The sequence below is a fragment of the Neltuma alba genome, unplaced genomic scaffold, assembly GCF_004799145.2.
Source record: "Neltuma alba isolate B1F8T4 unplaced genomic scaffold, ASM479914v2 tig00013499_pilon, whole genome shotgun sequence".
NCBI lineage: Eukaryota > Viridiplantae > Streptophyta > Magnoliopsida > Fabales > Fabaceae > Neltuma > Neltuma alba.
In genome coordinates this window covers 40,669-63,519 of record NW_021637725.1, presented here as the reverse complement: position 1 = coordinate 63,519, position 22,851 = coordinate 40,669, and the positions used below count along the sequence as shown (strand labels likewise).

The 22,851-nt window shown below is 33.5% G+C and overlaps 3 protein-coding genes across 5 annotated transcripts; 2 read left to right on the top strand and 1 right to left on the bottom strand.

Annotated features, from left to right (window-relative positions):
* The first annotated feature begins 1,053 nt into the window (after positions 1 to 1,053).
* On the top strand, positions 1,054 to 1,638 carry LOC114737840 (classical arabinogalactan protein 25-like). The gene has a single exon (XM_028925824.1). The coding sequence runs from the start codon at positions 1,110 to 1,112 to the stop codon at positions 1,530 to 1,532; it is 423 nt and encodes a 140-aa protein (XP_028781657.1). The 5' UTR covers positions 1,054 to 1,109; the 3' UTR covers positions 1,533 to 1,638.
* Positions 1,639 to 4,282: 2,644 nt separating this feature from the next.
* LOC114737839 (acyl carrier protein 1, chloroplastic-like) lies at positions 4,283 to 6,904 on the bottom strand. The gene is made up of 4 exons (XM_028925823.1): positions 6,738 to 6,904; positions 5,707 to 5,820; positions 5,185 to 5,307; positions 4,283 to 4,665 (listed from the first exon to the last, which is right to left on the bottom strand). The coding sequence occupies exons 1-4, from the start codon at positions 6,801 to 6,803 to the stop codon at positions 4,537 to 4,539; spliced, it is 432 nt and encodes a 143-aa protein (XP_028781656.1). The 5' UTR covers positions 6,804 to 6,904; the 3' UTR covers positions 4,283 to 4,536.
* Positions 6,905 to 13,220: 6,316 nt separating this feature from the next.
* On the top strand, positions 13,221 to 21,539 carry LOC114737836 (uncharacterized). Of its 3 annotated transcripts, XM_028925822.1 has the most exons (13): positions 13,221 to 13,618; positions 13,801 to 13,903; positions 14,008 to 14,055; positions 14,392 to 14,478; positions 16,023 to 16,069; positions 16,886 to 16,943; positions 17,242 to 17,358; positions 18,298 to 18,391; positions 18,992 to 19,086; positions 19,734 to 19,826; positions 19,999 to 20,207; positions 20,792 to 20,999; positions 21,289 to 21,539. In XM_028925822.1, the coding sequence occupies exons 3-13, from the start codon at positions 14,016 to 14,018 to the stop codon at positions 21,339 to 21,341; spliced, it is 1,101 nt and encodes a 366-aa protein (XP_028781655.1). In that variant the 5' UTR covers positions 13,221 to 13,618; positions 13,801 to 13,903; positions 14,008 to 14,015; the 3' UTR covers positions 21,342 to 21,539. The 3 variants fall into 3 exon arrangements, with proteins under 3 accessions (XP_028781655.1, XP_028781654.1, XP_028781653.1); XM_028925821.1 differs by lacking the exon at positions 14,008 to 14,055 and having other exon boundaries at positions 18,304 to 18,391; XM_028925820.1 differs by lacking the exon at positions 14,008 to 14,055.
* Positions 21,540 to 22,851: the final 1,312 nt, after the last annotated feature.

Below are 22,851 nucleotides of genomic sequence, written 5' to 3'. Positions count from 1 at the left end.
TATTTTGAAAATTTTTTCATAAATAATTTATAAAAATTAAAATCTGAACCATTGATAATCCAATTAGATCCTTTCCCTAGATTATGGAATATGGGCCAATCTTATATCGATTAGGCCATTTTTTTTGCTGGTTAGAAAGATATATGTGGTCGATAAATAAATAAATAAATTAAGAACCTCTAGGGTTACACATTGAATTAGGGTTTGGAAGATGATGCCAAGGGCAGAGTTGTCCCCATCGGAAAGTTCAAATTCAAAAGGCTATGGGTTCATCAATTAAAGGAGAATAGGATTAGGAGGGACTCCAAAACCAAAGAGGCATCAATTATCTCATACCAAACAAAACATATCACATGAAACCATATGACCCACTTATACCCTTTGCCACTTCTCCCAAACAAACAATTACTAACTCCATTCCCTTGTCACCATCCAATGCACACCAGCCACGTGGTGCTTCCTTTGACCCCCACCTACTCTCCATTATTTTTTTCACCATTCTTTCATGTTCATTTCCCCCCCAATTTTATGTACGCAACGTCATTTCCCTTAAATTATAAAGTTACTTTAACTTCCCCCCTCCCCCTCATCATTATAAAATTACCTGCAGGACAATCACTTTTTTCATATATATAAACTATAATAGACTCAAAAGCCTCTCAAACATTATATCCGGTTCAAATCTTAATGACATATCAATGCTATTGTGACCTAGTGCTAGGAAAAATTTTCAATAAATAAAAAATTACGAGTTCAATTCTACCCATAACTTTAAGATATAAATAATACTGGTCCTTTTATAAGTTAATGATTTTATAGTTTAATGACATGAAAAATCTCCTGAAATTCAAAATTGTAATCTCTTTACATGATCAGTCACTTATTATCTCAATCAACAGTTTATTAATTATTTAAAATGACTTTTATTAGTGATATCATATGTAAATGTTTTTCTTAAAAAGAAAAAAGAAAAAAAAAACCCATATATATCTATATATATATATATATATGCTTAGTATTTTGAGGGGGAGGCAATCATAACTCCACTCAATACTCCAAGTCTCTCATAAGGTGTCTTTCACATTCTTGATTTGTTCATCATTGGCAAAATGGCTTCACTCACTGTTCTTCATCTTCTTCTTCATCATTATCATCATCATCATCTTCATCAACCTCTTCTCTTCATATCCTTCATCCTCATCAGCTTCTCTCTCCTCTCTCCCTCTTCTTCCTCTTCTCCTTTCAGAGAACTATCACCAGACATTGCTCCTCTGCTGCCTTCCCCAGGTGGTGTTTTGCCCACTCCAACCGGTTCAGACATCCCCACCATTCCCTCAAGCCCGAGCCCTCCCAACCCGGACGATGATCTCACTGCTGCTAGCGGTCCACTCTCTGCACTCTCACCATTCGGCCCGGTTCAGCCCGATTCTCAGGCTCCTGCTGCAGTAACCCTAGCTTCTTCTGCAGCAGCCATGGCCGCTGCTCTTGCAGGTTCTCTAGCTTACTGGTTTATTATTGTATGCAGAGTCTGACACTTGCATTTTGCAGAATCACTATGTGGCTCGTTATTATTCAATTTCTGGTTAAATTGATTATTATTCTTCTGATAATCTCTTTACTATGTGTTATAATTAATTACTTCTTTGTCATTATTTTTCTTAATAATTACATATGATATGTTTTTTTTTTTTTACATGTATAATATATATGATGGACTTCCCTGGTAATGGTTTTACTGGCTCTCTGGGAATCTTTTAATTTGCTTTTGGGTGATTGATTCTACTGTAGATTTTCCTAGCTAGTTGTAATAATTCAGGTTGCCTTTTTGTGTTTGTGTTTATCCATGAAAGGCACAAAAGATCCTCTCTCTTTTTCTTTTTCCCCCTTTCGTCTTTCCAAACAGATTCCCATGATTGAAACTTTTTGCCGTCATTTTTGGATTTCCAGCTTCACGCTGGCTTCTAGCTGGATTCACAATTGTAAATTTGTAGCTTTTTTTTTTTTAGTGTTAAATTCGTAGCTTATTAACTCGGCAGATTTCTCATATAGCATTGTGTGAATAATATATTTTTTTTATAGATTTATTTTGAAACAACTATGTAATAATTTTTCAATGGAGATGAAGTAAAAATTTTAGGGAAATTTGAGAAAAAGTGTCTCATCCGAAATTGTGCTGATGAGGGAATGACTTAAAATTAGAATATTGATATTTTGAACAGACAAAATTTGCAAAGTACTGATACTTTCTACGTTTGAAAATTAACAGGTCCTTCTCACTAATAAAATTTTTGATGAATTTTTTTTTAATTTCTCCGAAATTCGATTGTGCATATTTGGGATGTTTACTGTGAGTGATTGAATAGTTATGATCAATTTTGCTTATGTATGAAACAAATACTATTGGGAGAGGTCTCAGCTACGACGCCTGATAATATCTCAAGAGATTAGTCTCTCACCGTTTGGGTGGAAGGATACTCTGGACAATCTAAAATTTTTTTTTGCTTATTTATCTTTTAGTATTTGAATTTAACCAAAACCTTTTTTTGACATTTTAAGAGGTGATTGAAAAGTAATTAACTAGCAAGAGACTAATAAAGCCATGAGATGTGAAAATACAGAGAATTTTTGGACATTATTGCGTTAATTTAGTGATGTGAAGTTTGATAATGCAGGTGATTCCATTGGACTGTCATGTCTGTTTGTAGTGTAATGAGATGTGATGGAACGTTATTTAGAAAATTGATTGGGAGCATGTGATGAGACGCATAATGATCAGGAATTAGTTGTCTTCCTTTTTTTTTAAATAAATAAATATATATTATAACTTTTACTAATATTTTTTTATTTAATAATCCAATAATGGATCACATGCATGCTGCCCTATGATCAAATTTTCAAATTAATTCATTAGCAAACAGTGTTTAGGTGAACTTTTTTTTGTCTGTTTTTGCTGTCTTCTTCCCTCTCACAAACTTTGGATTCCTTACTTGGTACTCTCACCAGTGACTTGCGTTCCCTTCTTATTAGTTGAGAATTTCAGCCTCTGATTTTAGATATGAATGCCGACATTCTACACATTTCGTTAATTTATATTATTTATATAATTAAATCTCATACCATCTAAGAAAAGAATTTAAATAGAATGAAAATCAATTTATTATCGAGTTCAATAGATATTCATGTTTTTTAAAACAAAGAAAAGCTACCTGTGTCCATTTAGCTCCACACGGGTTGGGACCAGTCTGTTTAGTGTAGGCTAGAGGTGTTTCGTAAGATGAAAAAGTATTTTTTAAAAACACTTTCCCACAAAGCGAGGAAGACTTCTCCACGTATTTATCTTGTATACCGTAAAAACACTTTTAAAATCTTAGTTTGACTTTCATCTTGGATAAATTGACGAGTATAAAACCTTGTGGGTAAGTTGGCAAAAGAAAAATAAAAATAAAAACCAAAGGAATCAAAATTTCAAGCAATGATCACATGAAACGAAATAAACGGAGAGGTTAGTGTAAAAAAAAAAAAAAAAAAAAAGGCCGAGAGTTTATTTTCTTCAACGAGAGCTCCTCACAGCTCACAAGATTTGATTTGTTTTGAACCACTTGGTTGGCATCCGGGGACAGCATGACGCCGCCGTCAATTTCAGAACTTAGAATACACCTCCCTCTAGTGATACTACCTCTAATGTTTAATATAAAATCGTAATAATTAATTTACAGATATTAAAAAATTTATTTAAATTAATTATTTATAATAAATGTTTTTTTTTTAAAATTACTTTCTTTAATCATGCATGTCGAAACTGAAAACTCTTTTAATAGTAAAATTAATATGGATATTTTAACTCAAAATAATAATAAATTTAAGAAGCAAATACATTAAGATTTTATATTTAAAACTAAAATTAACCCTTTTTTTGTGGGAAAAAAAAGAGCACTTTATATAACTCATATTTAGGGCCGAAAGTAGTAGTTTATTTTTCTCAATTTTTTTTGTAAATTTTGATTTATTGGAGAAAAAGACCTGGCTCACATGGGCGATAGTTTTGTGATTTCTCATTTCAAACATTCAATTAAATGGGAGGCTTCTGACTTTCTACATATTGTGTGTGGAAAAAAACCCCTTTACTTGAAAGTAGTCGTATTTATATTTACAAACGGATTAACATTAACAATCTATTTGGAATGACACAACTTGTTCGAGTCCATGCAATAATTTGACGTACAACATTCTATTTTCTAACCCACCAATTCTGAGGCACTGTTTCAAGAACTATTTTCAAAAATTAAAAAATAAAAATCGGGGGTTGGGGAGGGGCAAATCTCGTAAATCACAATTACATAGTAAACTTTCCGCAAATGACATGAAAATTTAAAATCACAAAAGTCATTTAAGTTCTACAAATGAATAATACTGATCCAAGAGTCATAGAAGAGAGTGCTCATACTGAAATAAGAAGATAAAATCGGTAACTTCTGAATCCCTTCAGCCAATATGGCGAACCTGTTTAAAATAAACTTCAGACTACTCTATGATAGTTTAAGCAGCTTTAGATGCAATCAGCTCCTCAATCATGTCAGCTGCTTCTTGAACGGTGGTAATTTTCTGGGCACTTTCTTCTTCAACGCTGATACCAAACTCCTCTTCAAGTCCCATCACAATTTCAACCTGCAAAAATTTTGAAAAGCAAGTCAAAATGATTAACAGCGTAAACGATAAATGGTATTTTCTTGTACCAGAATCGGGCTAAACATGTTATGGAGACAAAATTGATAGACTCCAGACAAGGACAATCCAAGCGGCCAAAAAAAAAAACTGCTATTACAAGATGAAGAGTTTGATTCAGGATAAAGGAACTGCAAAGACATCGTCAAAAGATAGTCCCGTTACTTCTGTTTATCACTCAACAACCAACTTTTACTGGCCAGGACCAAAAGGGCCAGCAAGCAGCCCAGTTTTGTGAAGGGGTGAAGAAAACTCAGACAGAGGCCTTTTTGACCCACTCCATGTGAAGAATAGGGAGTTTGGATTTCTACTTGGAGTTTCGACTCAGCTACTCTCCTGAACTACAACAGGGCAACATATCCCCTCTTGTTCAGGGTAGAGCTGCTACAATCAATTTGTCTTTTGATAAAAATGTTCAAATATTTTATAGCATGAACAGAGCAAGGACAAATGTGCCATTACCGTGTCAAGAGAATCAGCTCCAAGGGCAGCAAATTTGGACTCTCCATTGACGGAGGAGCCATCGGGTAGTGCCAATTGTTTCTTGACTATCTCGCACACCTTGTCAACTGTCTCCGGTTTAGCCTGCTCAAAATTCAAAATTACATGCCGATCACATCACATGATTACTTATTACAAAAACTCAGGCTACAATAGTGCCAAACAAAAAATTTCAAGTTTCTGAGATTTGAGCATGAGGCTTTGCCGTGATGATGGTTCAGAATAAAATCGGCTTTTACAATGTAAATAGGCCTACATGATGATCCGACTTAAAATTATAGTGCAAGGACAACCTTTTCTTTTTTGGAAGTTACAAGGAACATTTATAGGGATTTCATACATCACAATCGACTGGAACATGGCTGTTAACTAAAAGTCGAGACGCAAAACTAAAAACTAAAGGAGAAATAACCCCATTCTTATAAGCAGAAAACTATAAGCCAAAGAAAAACAATACGAGAGTTTGTTTCTGAAAAAACTTACTGCACATTTAACTTGAAATCGAGATGACCTTGATTGCAATTGAATGGATGGAAAAGTTTTCCCTTTAACTGAAAGGGAAACTGAGTTTGGCTTAGAGATCCCAGCAAGAGAGGCCTGTTTTTGCATCCAAAAAGAAGAATTAAATGAGCATCGGAAGAAGCACATAGTTAGAAATAACCACAAACACGGGAAAAAATAAAAATAAGACTAATATCTTCTTCTAACGTCAGTGAGCACAAGGAAATCAATAATTAAACTGCTAATACACGCCACTAAAATGTGACATAGAAACTAAGAAGCAGTTAACCAGTAAATCACCAACTGTGCTAAAAATGAGAAATGTCGTCTAAAATAAGTACATCCTTTCCATCAAAACAACGGCTAACTGACATAAATTTATAATGGACTCCGGATGGTACTTCGACAAAGCTACCATGCCATTGGTGACGACTCTGTTAAAGCTTCAAAGGAAATAACTCAGAGGAGACCTAGTAAAAGTTAAAAGCAGGCAAGATCTTCAGGCTTCCAATCAATTACTCAGTTCCCTTCAAGGTCTGATTTGGTTAGCATAATTACAGACCAAAGAGTTGGACAAATATGTCAGTCATATTTTTAAAGGAAAACGAGCAAGAAAACCTCACTTTTTATTTGCAGGTGCACAGTCATATTACATCGAAATATCAGACATCAACAAATCTCCAGCTCAATTTCACAATCGAAATATCAGACATCAACAAATCTCCAGCTCAATTTCACAAGAAATATAAAAGGAAAAAAAGTTTCCAAAACAGATAAGCAGGTTCAATAAACACTGTGTCTACTCTAATACATGATGCACTCATGAACCAGTGATGAATGTGTTTCAGGTGAATGCATAGGGTCCGAGCAGCTTTAAGACAGGACATAGACTAAAAGACCATGACCGCACATTTTACCAACACAATCACCAGCGAAATCTAGGTAAATCAACCGGAGAAGCAAAAAAACAGGAAGAAGAAGAAGAAGAAGAAGAAAGGCTTGAATTGCAATACCGGTCTGTGCTTGAAACAGCTGGAAAGAGAGGTCGCGGAGATGGTGGTTCCAGTTATGGAGGCCATTTGTGGGAGAGATCTGGGGAAAGAGAAGTGAGAAAGGAAGGAAGATGAAGGCGGAGGCCACGAAGCGTGTGCGCGTCTGTGCGTGAGGTTTTAGAAATGAGGAAAAGGGTCTTTATATTTGCCGTCGTATCCGTCCTGGTTGGTTCAGCTTCGTAACTATCGAAGTTGATGGACGGTGTTTGGCTTCCCTTTTTAGCCCCTTCCCTACATGTGCGCGCGTCAATCCAGCAGGCTTTTAAAACATGAAAGATTTATAAATTGCTCCTCCCTATAATTTCTAGTATGAAAAATAAATAACTCATTTATAAAAATTTATTAAATTAGTCACTACTCTGTTTCTTATTATAAGATCTTTTTAACTAAATCACACGGTTTAAAAAAATAATTAAAATTAGTTAAAAGTAATTAATATGTAGCAAATGTAATTTTTTTTCCAAATATACTCCAATACATAAATAGGTAGATGTGATAGAGTAATAATGAGATAAATGAAAAAAGAGAATGTATTAAATACATTAAATTATGGCACAAATAGGTAATAATGTATTAAATATTTAGACAGGCTCAAAAGGAATTTTATAAAAAGAGATAAAACTATTCAAAAAATTAAATCTTATAATAAAAAACGGAGGGAGTATTTATTAAAGCATTAATGCTGCATAAATAGTTTATAAAACATTATAAATTTATGAAACAAAATAAATTAAAACCTGATACTTAAAATTAAAATAAATTCTCTACTTATCACTTATTTGTTTTTATCTATAGAGTCGCTATGTGTAAATTAAATTTCTGAAACAAAAAAAAAAATTCTTTGGCCTACTTTTTAGCCGGTCCTCACCACCTACAAAGTCGGAACTCTAAAGGTGCACTTTATTATGGTCTTTATTATAAGCACTTAATAATAATTTTAATAAAATTAATTATAATTAGTTATTTCCTATAAAATATCATAATATCCACGATGAAAGTAATCAGTTAGAAAAGTTTGGTCAATTAATTAAAAAAAAACTTTATAGTTAGTAAGAAATATGTGAAAAAATTAATATCTTAAATAAAACAAGTTATATTATGAAATATTTCGAAACTTAACCACTGGGGTGGCTGCTAAATGTGTAAGTGGGATTGCTGGTAAAAATATAGTAACAATAATAAATGTGTGAGTGGGATTGGAGGAGGATAGTCAAACGTGTTAAACAATTTTTTGTCGAATGGAAAATTCTGGAGAGTCCATTGCCAACTACTCACATTTTAGGTCCAACAATGTAAACCTACTTCAAGAATGTCACCGTATTGCTGATTAGAATAGAAGATCTAATTAATTGATTCAAAAAGATTAATAAAACTAAATAAATTATTTTAAAATATTTATATTTATCATTTTTTTCTTCAAACTAATTTGCCTGACTTATATTCTGATATATAATATAATGCATATAAGTATTTTAGAAAAATTATGTAACATACTCCTCCGATCCTTATTATAAGACCTCATTTGACTTTTTATTTGGTCCTAATTATAAGACCCCAATCCATTTTGTCTCTTATATTTATGCATTTTTTCCAAGATAATCCTTCTAATAATGATAGTTTTAGCCAATATACTTAATTAGCAAGGATATTTTAGGAATGACAACACTTATTTATTATAAATAACCAACTTAACTTACTTCCTTAATCTCCTCAAATAAGTCAATTGGGTCTTATAATTAGGACCGGAGGAGTATGTTATAATTAAGTAATTTATTTAACTTTTTAGCCTAAATAAATTACTCCATTGGGTATTATATTAAAGACAATATAGTGTTTATATTTGATCTATAATACAACTTCTAGATTTCATGTTATATGTTGGTATGTCGATATTAATATTAATATTACCATCCCCAAGTTTGGTATGCTGTTTTAAGGGGAAAAATTTTTTTAAATGAAAAGAAAGGGGGTTTGATCATGAGAAGTGCCACTTTGTTGTGACTTTAATTGCAGCGCTGAAGGATGCATCACCACAGCATAGTGAAGCTGAAAAATTCCTACCTATTGGACCCAAAAAAAAGATTTGCTTGTCATGCTTCTGTACCCGTAAAGATAAGCCTTAGTAAAGCAAACATTAGGTGCCCTGCTATTGGATCGTGGGTGAGCCCAACTTTTTTCCTAAAATTTTGCTTTAGGAGTAATAGCAATATCATATGGATGAATATTTAATATAAAAGATAAAATCCAGAATAAATCATACTATTTCTAAGTTAGAAACCTTGTAATTCATAAATTTTGCTTTAAAGTACGGGATGCTACTTAGTTTTAACATATTTTTCCTTCAGCTGGCAAAAAAAAAATAATAATTTTCCTTATAAAATTCAGTTAACGGATCATTGTCTAATAATTATCCGCAATTAGTTTGATTTCTTGCAAAACAAATGAATTTTTCTCAACTAAGCGATTATTGTTTCTATAAATGATTCAACACGAAAATCTCGAAGTAAAAACTATGTGAAGTAATTTTCTTAGTATTTTGTTATCTCAAGACCAATAACTGGCTGGTTAAAGAGTTTGATCCTAACAATCTCACCTACTTTTATGTTGACAAAGCCATAACCAACTGTTTCAAATATCTAGGTTAACCACAGAAGAAAATGTTCAGAATAACTCACTAGCAAAAAGAAGAAGAAAAAGGGTTCAGAATAACTCCTCTTTAATGCCAAATCCCCTTCTTTGAACATTTTTTTTAATATAATAAAAGTATACAAATGTGTTAACGTCGAATTAAAACTTAAAAACTCATCCAAACATGATGAGTAATGTTGTCACTTAGGCAACTAGCTATTAAAATCTAGAATTTTATAGTCAGGATTTACTAATGAAATGACTGTTTGGCATTCTCTCTAAAAAAAAAAAACACTTTTGCATTTCAAAAAACAAAACTCCTCCCTAAAATTGCATTCTACAGTATAAAATTACTTAAAATAAACTAACCTAGACGTTTCTCAAGTTATTTAGATAGTGTTTGTTAAGTAATTTGCAATTGGTTTTATTGGGTATTTCCAATCTAATTGTGGTTTTGTCAAATTTTGTATCCTGCAAAACGTACATCCCACTCCTATCTACACATCACATTCTATCTATTTTGCTCTTCTTTTTCTTAGCCTAGAAAAGAAGAGGAGTAACTAAAACAATCCAGAGAAAATAAATTAGATAAGCCAGCCAGTGTGGAAGCTGGAGGGGTGTACATTTTGACCATTGTTGAAAGCTTTGAAGAGTATGAATTTAGCAATTTGATAGAGAAGTAGCCAAGCCAGCTTTAGGGTCTGTTTGTGAGGACGTTTTGGTGGGTAATCATACGATGCAAATGACAAACCGTGCGATTGGTAAAATTTGATTGTTTGTATTGGCAATGGGGAGATCGTGCTTTTCCATCAAAAACCAGAACCAGTTATAAGTAAAAGCTTGCTACTCATGACTTTTCAATCGTGAAGAGAGAAAAAATTAGAATTAGTAAGTAGTGCTAAACAGTGGAGAGAGAAGTTAAAAAGGCGTTAAGTTTCGCTTTTAATGAATTTATTACTCATTCTATTTTTTATTATAAACTTCAAATAATTAGTTTATAAATAAAAAAAAATTAGTTAAAATTAACTGAAAGTGATAAATAAATTATAAATATACTTTTGATTTCAAATACTCCTCCGGTCTTATAAGTCAGAATAAAAAAGGTTTTTCTTGATTTTATTTATAAGTCATCTCATTAAATTTTTAGTGTGAATATACTATTTTGTCTTTCATTTATTATAATGTAAATGATTATTTTTTAATAATAATCTACTTTTACAAACTGAGTTATTTACAAAAAATCAATTCAAACGTAAATCACATTACCTGATCTAACTTTTATCTAATTTAACTTTTTTACAAGTCAAATTAAAAATAACTTACTTTTTCTACCGTCAATCCAAATAGACCTTTAGCTAGCATACGGGCAAGAGACAAATAAACCTTGCAGAGTTTTCTCATTACAACATCCAAATAAACATTGACCAGATATATTTAAACAACTGCAGCCATGTTTCTAAACATTGTATAATTCTACATTCCAAATGCTTTTCCTTCAATCTCCTCCAAAGCAACGTCATACTGCCTCTGATCTTAAATATATTACTGCATCTGTGCTACAAATTGGATCTCATAATTGAGACATGGGATAATAATATATTATTCCGGTCTTTAATAAAAGATCTATCTAACTAATTTGATTAAATTAAGAAATTTATGTAAGTTAATTAACTATGAAAAATATAACACATTTTTTCTAAAACACCATAATAATTTTTCTTAATATCCTCTCATTCTCCTACTTGATTATGGTTGAAGGAGTACCATTAGAGTAATTTAGAAAAAATTTATAAATATAAAAAATAGATCTTACATTAAGAACCAAAATTAACTCAATAATTTGATTCTGTATTAAAGATCATAGGAGTATTTAATGATATGTGATTATTAACTCTCGTTAGCTTATGGAAGATAGTGTTGCAATTCAGTGGGCCTTTCTATCCAGATTCCCAATATTCACATCCATTAACGAATCCAAATTACTAAATGAAGACTCATAAGAAATGCACAATCGAAGATGCTTTTATTTGAACAGGTGTATATCATAAAATTAGTATAAAGTTAGTACAGACACCTTAACCCTTTAAATTAATATCCAATGATTGGAGTTCTTAAGGTCTTTGGTACATAATAAAGCATTATAATACGCAGGCTAAAATATATTTTCAGCATATTAACTTTATACAAGGTTTTGATTTTGTCTATTGTCTTTAAAAAAATATATTTTTAGTTATCTAACCTTAAAATTACTAACAAAAAATAATGATATTGATATATGAAATGTTGATAAAACATTCTCAAATGTTGATATATATTGAGTTTAATTCTCAAAACAATTATGATTATTACAAATAAATTAAAATATATTACTTTTTAAAATTAAGAAATTAAACCGATACGTTGTAAAAGGTTAAAGAACAAAATGTATATTTTTGCCTGATACATATAGGGCAAATCCCATGAAAAGAAATTGAAAATTATTAAATTCTAAATCAAGATTGTTTTCTACACTTCAGTAAGTATTTTACTACACTTGACTTGCAAATAATAATACATTTTTTATAGGCATTTTTTATTTAAGATTTGAAAATTTTCAAATTGTCAGATTTTCTCATGCATACATGCATACATATGCACATGCAAGTATGCGATTCAAAATGGATGTGAAGCGCGACAATTTCTCCCAATTATTCTCGTGTAAAACTCTCCCTTCCTCTTGTCAGGTTGATTACTAATACATTCTGGTAGTTTTATAACCTATTAATATTTACCACCTTCTGTCCTAATTATAAGAGTTGGTTAACTAATCAAATGTGTTGGCTGGAACTATTATTATTAGAATGATTACTTTCAGAAAAAATACATAAATATGATAAACAAAATGGATTTGGGTCTTATATTTAGAACCAAAATAAAAATCAAACAAGGTCTTATATGTAAGACCGGAGGTAGTATTATATATGTGTGTGTTTTAGTATTAATATCACGCTAAATTACATATAACCCCATCGAACTTTATGTTTTATACATGCATAAATTTATCCCATGATTCATTTTGTTCGTTACTTATCCATATAAGCTTAAAGTTTATGTGGTTATCTGCATACAACTGAAAGCTTGAAGGTGTTGCCCTCACACAAAAATAAAGTTCAAGGGGATATCCACGCAAACTTAAAAATTCAAAGGGGTTTACTTATTAAACTTTAAATGTTAGGATGGGAGGTTTTTGTATAATTTATCCTCAATATTTTAATATTTAAATTATTAATTTCATTATGAAAAATAATACTCGCTTCATTACCACATATAAGTTACAATTTTTGGGTTACAAGAGGCTGACAACTTCATTCCATGATTTATATCTCATGGGTGGAGGGAGTATTTATTTGGAAAAATTAAAAAATACCTCTTCAATTTTAAAATTTTAAATCAGTCTTATTTATTATAGTTAGGACCCATTCAGAATCATGATTATAAGTATCCACAAGTATATTTTACACAAGTCAAGACAAAATTCCTCTTATGTACATTTTACCTTATATTTTATAGATCGTGATTGAAAAACTGTTAATAAAACATATCGAACAGACCCTTAATAACAATATATTATATTTGAAAAGGAAATTATAATATATTTTTATAGCAATTTCTTATTTGAAAATTTGAAATTTAAGAGGGATGTTTTTAAGATTTTTTTTTTCAATTTATATTTTGGTGACTATTATAAAAAACTATTTTCAATACACTTCGTGCAATATTTTAGTTTTTGAACAAGGGAAGTAGTACAGCGTAGCCGATGACACAGTGTGGTGCAGAGTACGATAGAGCTAATAGCTATTGGTCAAGCTAAACGCTTCTATACGCGCGGCCAAGCTCGCTTCAGACATAGCCTCTCTCTTTTTGGCTTTGCCATCTCTCCCTCTTCTCCCCCACGGAGGAGAGAGAGAGAAACTTCCAAGAGTCCATATTTTACGTGCGAGCAAAAATAGCATACCCAAGCAAAAGATAAATTCTCTGCTTCTCTGTTTTCTAGGGTTTTCGCTCACGCCATTGTCGTCCTTACTCGCTGCTCCTCCGGTCCTCCCCCCTGTTCTGCGCTGGCATTGCTCTGACTTCATCTGTATTTGGCTGTTTGATTTCAATTTTCGGATTTCTTCCCCTTTTAAGAGGATTCTGATTGGTCTATTGGTCAATCCATTTTCTTTCGGTTTAAGGTGAAGTACTACTTTCTTGCTGCGATTTTTTTTTTCCTTTATTTTTTCAAATTTCCGATGCTTCATTCTTGCAAATATGTGGTCTGTATTTTGGACCTTCGTTGATTGGCTGGTACTTTTGATGGAATTGGTTGTTTGGGTTTAGGCCTATTTGAGACTGATGTGATTGTTGTAATGTGCAGATATACCATATCCTGCTCTCAATGGTATGCTCGCTTGGGAGTGGGAGAATGGCAGTCATTGCAAGGCTTCTGGCTGCTGGGAGGTTCTCCCCAACTAGGGCAGGTAGATTGAATCGAGCTTTAGAATTTATTTCTCTCTCCTTTTTAGGTGGGGAATTGACTTTATGCCCCTGAACTATTGCCAAATTACAACATTGGCGCCTGAAGTTTGAAAGATGCTCGTTTGCCCCAAGAAGTCAGGAACTATCATAAAAGGTGGAACAATCATTTATCTGTCAAAGATTGGGCCTTTGAAAATTAGTTTCCCCAGGTTGTTTTGGAAATAAAACTACTAATATCACTTTGAGAAAGACTAGCTTCCCATAAAACAAATAGCATTAGAGCTTAGTTCAGAGAGTATAGTGTTACATTTTGAATCTAGGCTCCAGTTCAGGGATACGAAGTGTGCCTTCTCCTTTTTTGTGTGCTTATTGATTATGCTTAGCTTTTGCATGCTTTCATAATATGTACTTGGCAAGGTAAGAGAGTCACAGGGTTATGGTTCTTTTTAATATCTGATCAACATTGTACTCCCTTGCAAACCTTTGGAAGAGGAGATTGGCCATCAGAAGTCAGCTGCTGAGTATGTTTTCAGAGACCTGCGAGATGCTGATGAAGCAAATTTGCTTGACGAAGAAGGTGTGGATACCTTCTTTATACTCATTGTCTTAGTTTTGACTGGATTTGATTACTGAGTGAAGGCAATTTCTGTCAATGCATTGCTCAGAAGTTTCTCCTTAACATTGAATAGATGAATATATGACCATTTTTTTCTTGGCAATACGCTTCTTCAATGCCCTATTGGTAGTTGTGGCCTCACCAGCTTGTTTTGTATATTTTATTATGCTATCCTGCTTCCATTTTTGCCTGTGGTTAAATTCTATATGAATAAGACTTAAGACAGGCATCACTTTACTATTATATTCTGTCTCCTCTTTGTTTGTTTGAATTTGTGTTCACAACAGAAACTAACATGTGGCTTCTAAAATGTTGGATTATCCTGGGTGGTTAGTTGTGGACTTCCTACTTATTTGACTGAGTTTTATAACTCATAAGTATGGTAACTTCAGTGTTGAAAAATACTAATTCGCAATGTGAAATTAGAAGGCGCTGCTAAAGCCAGCATTCTTAAATTAACAGACGCAAATGTACTTTTTCCCCTTGGGTGAGTCATAGAAGTGCTGTTATTTTGGATGGGAAAGCAATTCTGTGGTGGACTTGTTTTAAGATGCAAAAATTTTGTGGTTGTCATCTCATACTTTAATATGCCTATTGGAATCTTGGTTTACTCGATTGGTCATTTAATATCCCTATATTGCACAGCTACACAAAACCATTTACTATCCTTTCTTATAGTCTAGCCAAATCAAGAAGCTTTGAAGATTGGTCATATATATTGTTTTTCTATATATTTCTTAACTTACAGGTTTTCACCTGAAACTTTCTCACTAAATTGATAAAGAACTCTCTCTGAAGAAAGTTCACACCAACGCTGGTACTTAGAGAAATATAAATGGTCCCAAAGCCCAAATTTTTACGCATCAGGCATACCTTAAAATTGCTTGTTTAATTTGTTTCATTCATATTTGTCAAATTGTAATGGAAATTTGAACTGAAAAGCATATCTATGAGATGCAGATCATAACATGCATTCAATCATAACATTATAAGACGTGGCATAATTATATCCTTATAATATGCATGAAACACTCATAATGGCAAATCTAACCAAAAGATTAGAAAAGTGCTTAAACTTGGGTCATGGATTAGCTTATTAGTTGTAAATTTGTAATTAATTCTTGAAATCATCCCAAGTAATATACTGATTTGATTTTTTTCAAGTAATACACTGATTTTTTTCAATTAATTAGAAAAGTACTTGAAATCCCGTATTTTCAACACTTGAGAGGATTACAACAAGCCAAACCAACTCACTGTTTTCATGCACTTTGGAATTGTAAAATTGTTCAATTCTGTTGTATTGATTTGAATTGCTCACTTATGGTCAATTCAATCATCAATTCTTTTGCATTGTCACGTGAGAACTTGACAAGGAGGAACTAGTTATGTCCCTCAATCCCAACTCATTGATGGAAAATATGGGATGCTCATGTTTGCCTTTTGTTTCTCCTTTTTCATTTTTCAGCTTTTCATACCACTGTTTAGTGTTTTTTCTATTGCAGATATGCATGTGTATGGTTTGAGGCCTATGTCTGATCCTTTGCAGCTGGTAAGGGTTGCCTCTTGTTCGCTTTTTTTATCTAATCCATGGTAGCGGCATTAAAATTTTGTTACTGAGGTTAGAGTGCATTCATGATTACCTTATTGAGAAATACTCCTGAAACAACTGCAGCTTAATAAATTCTTGTTACTTTAATTTACATATATTCTGTCTAATGTTATGATTGCATCCATCTGTCTTTTTTGTAAACAATTAAACACTGAATGACCCTAGCCACCTTGTACTGTTGATATTTGGAGTACATGATATGATAATCAAATCTGCATTTGTGTGTGCGCACCACGTGGGAAATGGGGCAGAGTACTTACTGCATTCTTTAAGCTCTGTAAGTTGTCACTATTGTTTAAGGTCTTTGCTTTTGGATATGTGGCACCAGTGCATTCTTTGATACCTTATTATTCAAACCTTTTTATTTTTTTGTGAAATGCTTAATTCCTTTCTTAAGTTATATGATGCTTAGCAAGGCCAAGGGTTATAGCTGCATTGGTCTCTTTCTTGATTTATATTCATTGGGAGTTTCACTTGTATGCCACCTGAAGAGGACTCCTGTTTCTGGTGTAGTTTCTGCTGGTTAACAGAAAAACAATTTTTGGTTTTGACCTCCGCCTCCTTACATATTGTCATACTCATCACAAAGACAGCGTTCTGCATAGTTCATTGGGAGAAATTTCTGCCTTTCATATCAACTTTTTAAGTCGTGCAATTGATTGATTGATATATGTAAATATGTGTATATGTTATTAACCAAAAAAAGAGTATGTCTACTTTCACTTAATATAATTGACTGTTTGGATAATTTTGTAGGTATGTTGTAATGCTTGCAAGAAGCCCGTTCAGGCCAGCCAATATACTGCTCATGCAGGTAGGACTGGACTTTATTTACCTTTGGTACTTTGCATGAGATCCGGAAATTAAAAATCTGTTAGCATTTGGCAATAATTTTCATTTTTTATCCATACAAATTCTGGGCATCTATTTCTGTTAGTCTCATATTTTGTATAGGCCTGCATATGGTGATGGCTATTTTATAATCTGCGTATTTTTGGGTCCTTTTGCATGCGAAAAGGATATGAAGTCACTAATATTGGGTTTTTACCTTTTTTTCTTTTTGTTGGTTTTTTTGTTTTTTTTTGGGTCTCTCTTTGCCCCCAATTCTTCAGAACTTTGTAGGTCATTAAAGTATACAGAACAAACTATTTTGGAGATTGATGGCAGCATGGGTTATCGAAAGCCCCCAAGGAAAGAAAAGAAAAAGTTATCATCAACTTCTTGTGCTAGTATCCACATGATAATAATCAAATTAATTAATAAGTTGGAAATACTGTTTAGTGCTCAGTTCTTTTATCTTCCGAAAGTGAAAGTAAATCTATGATATATTTACCTTCGAAAATACTGTGTACTTATCATGCCTTCCAAAATTCATTTTCACTATACCTTAAAAATTTATTTCAGTGAAGCAGTCTTCTCTTGTTCTTGTCACATGGTAATCACAGTTAGTTGTAATATAAATTTTTGTACCTCCTAACCTGTCAAAGGACCAAGCTTCAGCAGCTGGGGAGCAGGGAAGGGCTGAGGCTGTGGATTCTATTGATACTTGTCTTTCCCAACCCCCCACCGAACAAAAAAAAAAAAACTTTGTGCCGGTGGTTCGCCCAGTTTGCTACATTTTCGTAGGATAAATCAACTTGTTTATCAGTTCCCCCCCCCCCCCAAAAAAAAAAAAAGGCATCTGGACCAGATAAATAGGATTACTGCTATGCTCATAACTTCTATTTGATATAATTACTCTGATCCTTTCCTCCTCCAACAACCAAATAAATTTTAGCTATGCCTTTAACATGATTTTTGTAACGGAAAAATTAACTTTTTTTTTTCCCCCTTTGATTCCTCTTGCTCCTGGAAAAATATATCACTGTGGGGGACTGCAGTTTTTTTATGTTTCAAAGTCGTTGATAGAATGGTAACTAAGATATATTTTTTTTCATAAATAGTGCAATGTAGGTAGTTGACATTGACATTTTTAGGGTGAGGTGGGTCACGTATATATGGTTTAAACTTAATTTTCTTGGCATGGTTGGGTATATATGTCTGGCAGATTTGTATTCAGGGAGCTAGTGTTGAGTTTCTGATAAGGATCTCAGTTATGCTACAAAATTTATATACTAGTTAATTGGAAAGCTTCATCTTTGTACCAGTTTCCTTAAATACTCATGTAGACGCAGCATCTATGATGGACGGTACAGGATTTAATCTTGGAAATAGAGATCACCCAGCTTCTGTAATGCAACCTCCTACAAAACGTCATAAATTGTATGCTTCCTTAGTTCTTGATGCATTTATAGTTTTTGGAGTCAGATCACTTTGACGTCATTATTGCCTTATGCCCGAGAAATGTGTTGCTCAATAGATTCTATTTTCTTTTCCAGTATCTTTTGGCAAAAAAAAAAAAACTGTAATCAATTGAAAACTTTTTCAAACACCTTGTTCCTGTTGATTAACTCCCACTTCTCTCCCTCCTCTCAAAAAGTAGTTCTTCATTGAGTAGAAAACCAGTTGCAGAGATAGCAAGGCTTTCGTAATCAACAATGAAATATCTTGGCATCAGACTCAATAAAAGCTTGTCATTGAATCTTTATACTTCCCTTTTATGAAATCAGGACCAGCTGTGATGCGTGTTAGCCCAAACTGCTGGCGGGAAGGCACTGTATATGACTATAAGTTAAATTTTAGGACTCTATTCATTACTCATTGTGCAGTTTTAAAGTTTTCTTTTTTTTTCTTTTTTTAAATTTTACGTTAGGGGAGTTGGAACCCTGGATTACTACCTACACCTTGCCCCATTCTTACCACGTGAGTTGCTATACCCTTTCTTAATTTGTAGAGTATCATGCTTCTTCTTTCCCCCTGCAGGATTGCTGGAGGACATTTACCTCTACCAGAAAGTCCTGCAACAGAATCTGGAGTGACTAGATCAGCAAGCTTCGCAAATAAAAATACTTGCAAAGGTGCATATATTTCTGTTGAAGCTGTTTGTTACCTCTGAAGTCAGAATGTATAAGGATGAGTGTTTTCTAGTGCATCCTGGTCTATGTTTTATCATTAAAAAGGGAGAGAATTGTAACTTTGGTCATTAAAAATATACCTAGGTTTAATTTATATTCATGCCTAATACCATTTCAAACTGGCTCGTATGACTGTTTTAATTTGCTTCAACTTTGTTGCTCTGTATATTGCATTTGCACTAGATGTGGAGCGTACTGGGGGGTATGGAGGGGTCAACTAGAAGGTAAAAATATGAAGAGGGACCAAAATGAGGAAGTACCCTTTCTCTGGCACTTGTGTCATATTTTTTTATTTGGCTCAGGCAAACAGGCTTCATTTGTTCTGTGTCTCGAGAAAATCACTCCAATGCTGTTTGTTTAATGGAAAAAGTAACTGGTGAAACCGATCTGTTTTTATCTGCACCTGTGCTCTTATTGACTTTCATTTGTAGTGTGCACAGTGCACATTTAGCTATGATGTAATTTCAGGTCTAAAGCTCAGAAAAACTTCCTGGCCATTTTTACTGTATTGTATAATCATCTTTGCGAAAGTGGGGTGGGGGAAGCATAACCTAGTTTTTTTTATTTATTATTTTTATTTTACTTTCCAGGCGGGGATGTGTTGGAAAGAACTGTCTCTGAACATGGAGCTCCTAACCATAAAAATCTTAGGCTTGTCCAAGAGCAGCACCTTACTAAGAGAGGTATTAACAATGGCATATATTTTCAATCAGTTCGTTAACCCTGTAATTCTTGTGGAAATGTTTTGTAACCCTTTCCAAACATTTCCTTATTTTTCAGTTCTTTGTTTCTGATGTGACTTGCCATCCTCTCCCTCACCTGTTGTGTACAATGCATATGTTTTAATTGAATTAGATGTTGCCGCACCCCTTGCTACAAAGGTGTATTATTCGCAAAGGAACAATCGTCTGCGTGCAGCACTTCGTCATCTTTACTTTCAGGAATCAAGCAATGAATCATGTACAGATATTGCCAGTCCAAAGTCGTCAAATGAAATGATAGCATTCCAAGATTCGCGTCATGTGGACCCTTTGTTTGGACAAAAGAATAATGATAACATGGAGGTATTCAATTTTCCTTCCTATGATTTTACGTACTTCTATCACATATTGATTCCTTCAGCAAAAAAGATATGTGGCTTGTTGGAACGCTATTGCTGATGTATTCATGAAGCATAGACAATCTAACTTAAAATCAGTTAAAAGGCTGGTTCCCCCCCCCCCCCCAAAAAAATTAAAAGAAAAAGGAAGTATTATGCTATCTCCAGTCCTAGATATGGGAAGTAGTCAGTAGTCTTCAATATAAGACTCCAATTTATTTTGTCTTATAAATTTATGATGTGTTCTCAAAAATATCCCTATTGATTTCAATGTATATAATTGAATAACGGTAATTTAAGGATGTCAACATACATTTGTTTCAAATAACTAATTTAACTAATTTCTTTAATCTCTCTAAATTAGTTATCTAGATCTTATATTAAGGACCAGGGGTAGTATTTATATTGATATCTATTGTCTGGTTATGCTTTCCTGGCTGAAGAACCCCTCCCATCTAAGAAAAACCTAAAGTTCCAGGCTTTACTATTGTACTTGATTTGGTAAATGAACGAGCTCTGACTTGCATCATTATTTCTTTCGGAAAACAGGGTCACTTACGAAATTTGAGCTCAGCACAAAGTCCGAATCATATTCTTGGAAAAAGTTCAGACATGAGCTTTGGTAAAGCTGAAAACCTACCGACTAGTAGCTTGTCAGATCAGTTAGTTGTTAATGTTTCAAGGCCTGCAGCCCCTCCTCTTGGTTTGACTAGAAGCAGCTTTCTTCAAAAGCCTTATTCTTTCGCAAACAACACAGGTAATCTGCTTGTGAATTGGATTTTGGTAACTTTTGAATGCCATTTCTAACATATGCTTACCATTAGAAGGGTGTCTATGAGTATAAAAATGTCAGTGGATTCACAGTGTTAACCCTTGTGGTATGACTAGCATTAAAGACATGATGCATTGTTATCTTTGATTTTAAATGAGCAACTCATCTCTCATCCAGGATAACATGTTTGTATCTTTGTTATTTTTCAAGTTAGATTATTGTGATGACGGGAATAAGTTCAAGTTGTACACGAGTGATGTGTTTGCTTTTGTAGGAAATCCAATGGGAACAATTCAGCAACCAAAGGGGAGTGTTCCTGTTAAATAGTAATCTTGCAGGGATTTTTTTTCCTAGGTGAAATTATAGTTCAACTAATACTCGAGGTTAGGATTTAGCATCCCTTTTTTGAAGCTGATAAAGCAATTTTCTCAAATTGTTCATTCTATCAGTGTCATCTGCTTTGTAAATGAACTCTGATCTCTGCTATAAAGGAATGAAAATTCTAAGAATTATGTTAGTCCCTTTTCTTGAATTTATGTTTTTGTTGCTTGCTTCCGTAAGTGAGGTGTCATTTCCCTTTGTCAATAAAGTAATTAAATAACAAGTGAGAAAAGAATGCAGCAGCAGGCTCGTTGCAGTACAGAATTGTATAAGTTATGGTCTCACAAGGGTTCTTGAAATGAGGAGATTAATTTTGGACTTGAAGCTTTCATTGGGCTGGGTGCTCTTAAATTCTGGAGAGAATAGTTTTGGGCCCAATTATTCAGTTGTTGAAAGCCGGTCTGTTATTCATACTGGTGATGCTGTATCTCCAAACAGTAATTTGAGAAAGCTTTCTGTCTCGATTCATAATCTGCTTGAATCTGATTTATCCTGAATCAAGGAACTGTTGAAGTTTTAGATCATAGAAACTTGTTTCGTGTCTCGGAGGATTCTGAAAATTGTGTCCTAAATAAGCTGCGAAGAAAAAACAATTTACCGCACAAGTCACTTCACTTTGCCATGTCTGGACAGGACAAGAGCCAGGTATGGATTGGTAATTTAAGTATTAGGTAATCACAATCAGAGAGAGTTATGAATGTTATCCTGTAATGCAACCAATATTTAGTCGCTGTCTTTCTTTTGAATATTGTCTGTGGTGCAACCACCATGTCCTTTAGTGAGCATGGCATTCAGATTAAGATTAAATGTTAGATATTTTGTTAAATATCTTGCATGATGTAAACACTGCATATGTATGAATGCCAAGGATATGGAATCCAACTCCAATGGGGGAATCAAAGTGGATATTTATTTCAAGGTTTGGGATGGGGTGGGGGGGACCAGGTAAGTGGCTGGGGGTGCTCGTGTGATTGCTACAGATTTGTCTGGTACAGGGGATGTTTTATTGTAGTAGACTAGTTGTCGACATCTTTCATATAATATTCGAAAGCAGTATCTTGGCTTGTGCCTGCTTAACGGCAAAAAAATCTGTGAAATATCTGGAATAAGGCAGCCCGCCGTGCTAGTTGTTTACACCGAGTGGAGCATCTGGATCAGTGTCTCGTTGGGAAAAGAACTGATCCATTTTTTACCATTCTGATAACGACAAGCCTGCCTAAGAGAATATTACGGACGCGTTTTTGCTTTACCTGTCGTCTCAACTCTCAAATCCTTGTGGCATGTACATAGTGGGGGCGCTCAATATTTAACTGCATGATATCTGGTACTAGTATTGCCTCCGGTCTTTGATATTACCTCCGGTTTTTAATACAACGTCTTATTTGATTTTTATTTTAATTCTAATTATAAAACCCCAATTTATTTTATCATTCATATTTATGTATTTTTTCTCAAT

Coding starts and splice junctions, on each gene's coding strand:
- LOC114737840 (XM_028925824.1), top strand. CDS start 1,110: ATGGCTTCACTCACTGTTCTTCATCTTCTTCTTCATCATTATCATCAT.
- LOC114737839 (XM_028925823.1), bottom strand. CDS start 6,803: ATGGCCTCCATAACTGGAACCACCATCTCCGCGACCTCTCTTTCCAGC. Junction 5,821..6,737: donor GCTGTTTCAAGCACAGACCG/GTATTGCAATTC, acceptor ATGCAAAAACAG/GCCTCTCTTGCTGGGATCTC. Junction 5,308..5,706: donor GATTTCAAGTTAAATGTGCA/GTAAGTTTTTTC, acceptor AATTTTGAGCAG/GCTAAACCGGAGACAGTTGA.
- LOC114737836 (XM_028925820.1), top strand. CDS start 13,822: ATGGTATGCTCGCTTGGGAGTGGGAGAATGGCAGTCATTGCAAGGCTT. Junction 14,479..16,022: donor AAATTTGCTTGACGAAGAAG/GTGTGGATACCT, acceptor TTTCTATTGCAG/ATATGCATGTGTATGGTTTG. Junction 21,000..21,288: donor TTCTTTCGCAAACAACACAG/GTAATCTGCTTG, acceptor TTGCTTTTGTAG/GAAATCCAATGGGAACAATT.